Source organism: Hippocampus comes, unplaced genomic scaffold, assembly GCF_001891065.2.
Source record: "Hippocampus comes isolate QL1 unplaced genomic scaffold, H_comes_QL1_v1.1 scaffold180, whole genome shotgun sequence".
Lineage (NCBI taxonomy): Eukaryota > Metazoa > Chordata > Actinopteri > Syngnathiformes > Syngnathidae > Hippocampus > Hippocampus comes.
The window spans coordinates 280,314-284,317 of NW_017805076.1; the positions used below are offsets into that span (position 1 = coordinate 280,314).

Genomic DNA, 4,004 nt, shown 5'->3' on the forward strand with positions numbered 1-4,004 from the left:
TACATATATATATATATATATATATATATATATATACACACACACACACATATATATATACACACACACATATATATATACATATATATATATATATTTTATTTTTCAACTATTTAGTTGCTCTCACTTCACTTTACATTCCCTTTCTGAGCTAATCCATCCATACGTACCAGCTCAGTGCCTCTCAGCTCAGACGCAAGTGGAGGTACCAAGGACTAAAACGCAATTTTATTCTATGGCTTTCAGCCCAGCTTGAGACTCTGCATTGTCCTAGTGCAGGGGTGTCCAAACACCGTCCTCAAGGGCCATTATCCTGCCCATTATCATTCTCTCCATGCTGCAACACACCTGATTCAAATGATCGGGATCATTTTTAAGTTTTCTTCAGAGCTTGCTGATGAGCTGATTGTTTGAATCAGGTGTGTTGCAGCAGGGAGCAATGGAAAACAGGCAGTGCATTGGTCCTTGAGGACTGGAGCTGGACGCGTGGGTCTTGTCTTACTTTAATGGTGTCTGCTGCATTTTATATTATTGATTAATTTTTTTTCCCCACTGCCTTTGTTTTTGTATGACACTTTTTTTTGTTTTGTTTTTTTGGCCGTAGGTAGAGCACTTTGTAGCCAAGACTGTTTTGAAATGCTCTTCCAATAAAGTTGAGTTTGGTAAGTGAAAGATGTACATATGGATGATTATTGTTCTATTCAAAAGGCAGCAGGCGGTTGCAATTTAATGTCATACTCACCAAGCATGATTGTGTGTCTGAACACGAAGGATAGAATGTCTGAGTTGAGGTCACATTCAAGCAACTAATTCGTGAAGAAGAAAAATCATCTTTATTATTTGAATTGAACGCAGGTGGCACAGATGGGAATCTTGCAATTACGCATCAATGACCACACGATCATTGCGATTAGGGCTAAATGCTGAAGCACAAGATTTCTTTTGGAATAAGAAAAACTCACTTTCTATGGTCTAGGCTTGACATGCCCAGGTCGCCCAGGTGGTGGACTGGATGTTGCTAGTCCAGGTGGGTGTGTCTAGCCACACCCACCTGGTGGTTTAGGTGGGCCGTTTTCATCCCGAATAACTGGGGTTGGCTAGGTTTGTCTCGGCGGGAACCAAGGCGGTGATCCAGGTTTGAATGGTCATGTTCCAGAATATTTTTTGCATCCGGAGGAACAGATGGCCCAGCGGGTGGTTCAGGTTGCAGCGTGCTGGTCCAGTTAGGAAGGGTCGTGGGGCAGGTTAACAATTTGGTGTTCCGGTGGGTATTTTTTATCCAGGACAACAGGTGGCTGCACTGGTGTCTGCTATTTGCTGGGGTGGCTAATTATGATATGAAATAAAGTAGTGATGGAAAAGCCTGGCAAGATGGTGGGTGGGTCATTTTCATCCATAATAACAGGTGGCCCGGGTGACCCAGGTTGATAAGATGATGTGTCAGAAAATGCTGGATCAGGTGGTGGTGGCAGTGGCCCAGGCAGTGAACATGGTGATGACCCATGTGGCTAAGATGGTAGTGGCTAATATGGTGGTGGCCCAGGTGGCCAAGGTGCTGGTTTACCAGGTGGCCAAGGTGCTGGGTGCATAGGTGGCCAAGGTGCTGGTGGCCTAGGTGGCCAAGGTGCTGGTGGCCAAGGGGGTCGTTGCCCAAAAGGCCAATGTGGGTAATGTTGTGGTGGCCCGGGAGGACCTGGTGGTCCAGGTAGCCCTGGTGGACTAGGTGGTCCTGGTGGTCCAGGTGGTCCAGATGGTCCTGCTGGTCCAGGTGGTCCAGCTGGTCCAGCTGGTCCAGGTGGTCCTGGTGGCCCATCTTTTCCGGGAGGTCCTGGTGGCCCATATAGTCCAGGTGGACCCGGTGGCCCATTTGGCCCTGGGGGACCATCTGGTCCAGGTGGTCCTGGTGGACCATTAGAGCCTGGCTCACCATCTGGTCCAGGTGGACCTGTTGGACCTTGTGACCCTGGTGGACCCTGTGGTCCTGGCGGTCCTTGTGGACCCTCTGGACCTGGTGGCCCTGGTGGCCCTGGTGGCCCAATAATAGGTGGCCTTGTTGTAAAAAATGGAAACCCAGGTGGTCCTGAAGGTGGACCAGGTGGTCCTGAAGGTGGACCTTGTGGTGACCTAGATGGGAATGGATGTTACTCAGATTGAACACTGTCACCTGGAAAAACATCTGTATTGGCAGACACGTTACCTCTTTATCTTAGCAGAAAGACAGCTGTTTCCTGTGAAAAAGAGTTGACATCTTTGTTACATGGTGACCTTTCACTTCCTCTTTGTTACTTGGTAGTTGAGAGTTTGATGATTTACCAAACAGCACAAGGGCAACAGCGAACACCTTGAGAATGATCATCGTGGCTGATGATGTCCTAAAAGACATTGAAAAGGGTAAACATACATCGAGAGAAAGTGAACATGATGTGAGAGCTGGCTGCTTGCAGAGCGTCATTTTGTTGAAACCCAAGTTCCATGCTGAACCACAAGGTACCTGGACTGTCCTTGGGAGGAAGGCTGATAAATCTCATCCAATCATAATGTTGTTGCCTTTGGGTGGAATTCTCGTATTTACTGAAACCACTCCTTTTCAGGAAATCTATATATTTTTTGAGTCGCTAATTGCTCATTTATTATTCTGTCATTGATGAACATGGTGCCAGCACCAAATATGCATTTCAGACTCAAAGATCACACAGAGCCTCACCGTTGTCAATAAAGGCTTGCATTGTCGAACACAGTGGATGACCCACATATTCGCAGTTCCTCGCCTGTTTGTATATGATTGTTGTCAACTTTAAAATACTTGCGTGGGAACATCCCCCATTTTATATGGAAAATGCTTATTGGCAGCATGTCACCAATTTTTGAGGGTTAACCAGTGGACAAATAAGGTTGGTTTCATACCTTTCTAGCTGTTTTGTTCTTTAGTAATTCGTTGGAGAACATAGCAAGCAACATAGTATCGCATATCTTAAACAAAATGCTCCTGCTTCTCACAGAACTTGGAGAATAATAGCATTTTGTGGAATCAAACATCAAGCAGAACATAGTATTTGATGCTAAGCTTTTTGCTTCTGTGTCTCCAACATTTGAATTGTGGTTCCATTAAATGAAGCATGGAAGCAACATTTCGAAATAATGTAACACACATTTCATAAATATATTACATCATGGATTAGCAACTGGTGGCCCGCTGGCCGCAAGCGGCCCATTCTTTGAGTGGCCCCTTGATTTATTTGAAAAAAAAACAACTCAATAATATTACAACTTTGAGTGAGTTGATATTTGTAAAAAAATGCACTAAATTGATCCTTACACCTTTATTGGTTTGCTATTCTGCTGATTTAAGACACCCTTGAATGGTAATTTTTTTGCGTGATAGCCCTTTTCACTGGAATTTTAAAAAATCACAGTGGATTGTTAATTTTTTATTGTTCAAACTCGTTTTTGAAGGATGGATCTTTTACGACGTCACTGAGAAATGTATTGTGAAAAATGAAATATGTTGAGAGCATGTATTTTACATGTACTGTATGTACAGATTTAAAATGGCATTTTTGACATACGTCTGGTGTGGAAGTGTATGGTCCAATGTAACCTGAGTTAAAATGCATATTTTCCCCTTGATTGGGCAAAGCGCAACACCAAACATGTCCAACATTAATGTTGTGCTCACTGAAGACACTTCAAAATGGAGAAAGTACTCACCACCACCAATTTTGCTCCTCAAACCCCTCTCAGGCCTTGCGTTGTTGAGAGTCCTGCTTCTGTCTCTCTTCTGTCGTTTCACAGTCGGTCATGAAGAGCTTAAATCACTTGCCGGCCACCATTAAGGTGGGGCCCTTGTTAATGAGGGTGGGTCATTTAATTGATTTCCTCATGTTTTTACACAATTACAGTCTGTGGTTTCTATTTGGCTGTGACTGGCTGGCAACCAGTTCAGGTTGGACCCCACCTACTGCCCAAAGACAACTGGGATCGGCTCCAGCACGCCCGTGACCCTT

The 4,004-nt window shown here is 44.5% G+C and overlaps 1 protein-coding gene across 1 annotated transcript in view; it reads right to left on the reverse strand.

Annotated features, from left to right (window-relative positions):
* Positions 1-2,372, reverse strand: part of LOC109513054 (cuticle collagen 2C-like) — an 18,577-nt gene extending 16,205 nt beyond the window's left edge. Inside the window, exons 1-3 of the mRNA XM_019865257.1 lie at positions 2,314-2,372; positions 2,198-2,228; positions 1,673-2,124 (exon numbers count right to left, since the gene is read on the reverse strand). Coding sequence (XP_019720816.1) covers positions 1,673-2,124; positions 2,198-2,228; positions 2,314-2,356 — 526 coding nt within the window. The 5' untranslated portion in view covers positions 2,357-2,372. The remainder of the gene's footprint in view (positions 1-1,672; positions 2,125-2,197; positions 2,229-2,313) is intronic.
* Between the last annotated feature and the right edge of the window lie 1,632 nt (positions 2,373-4,004).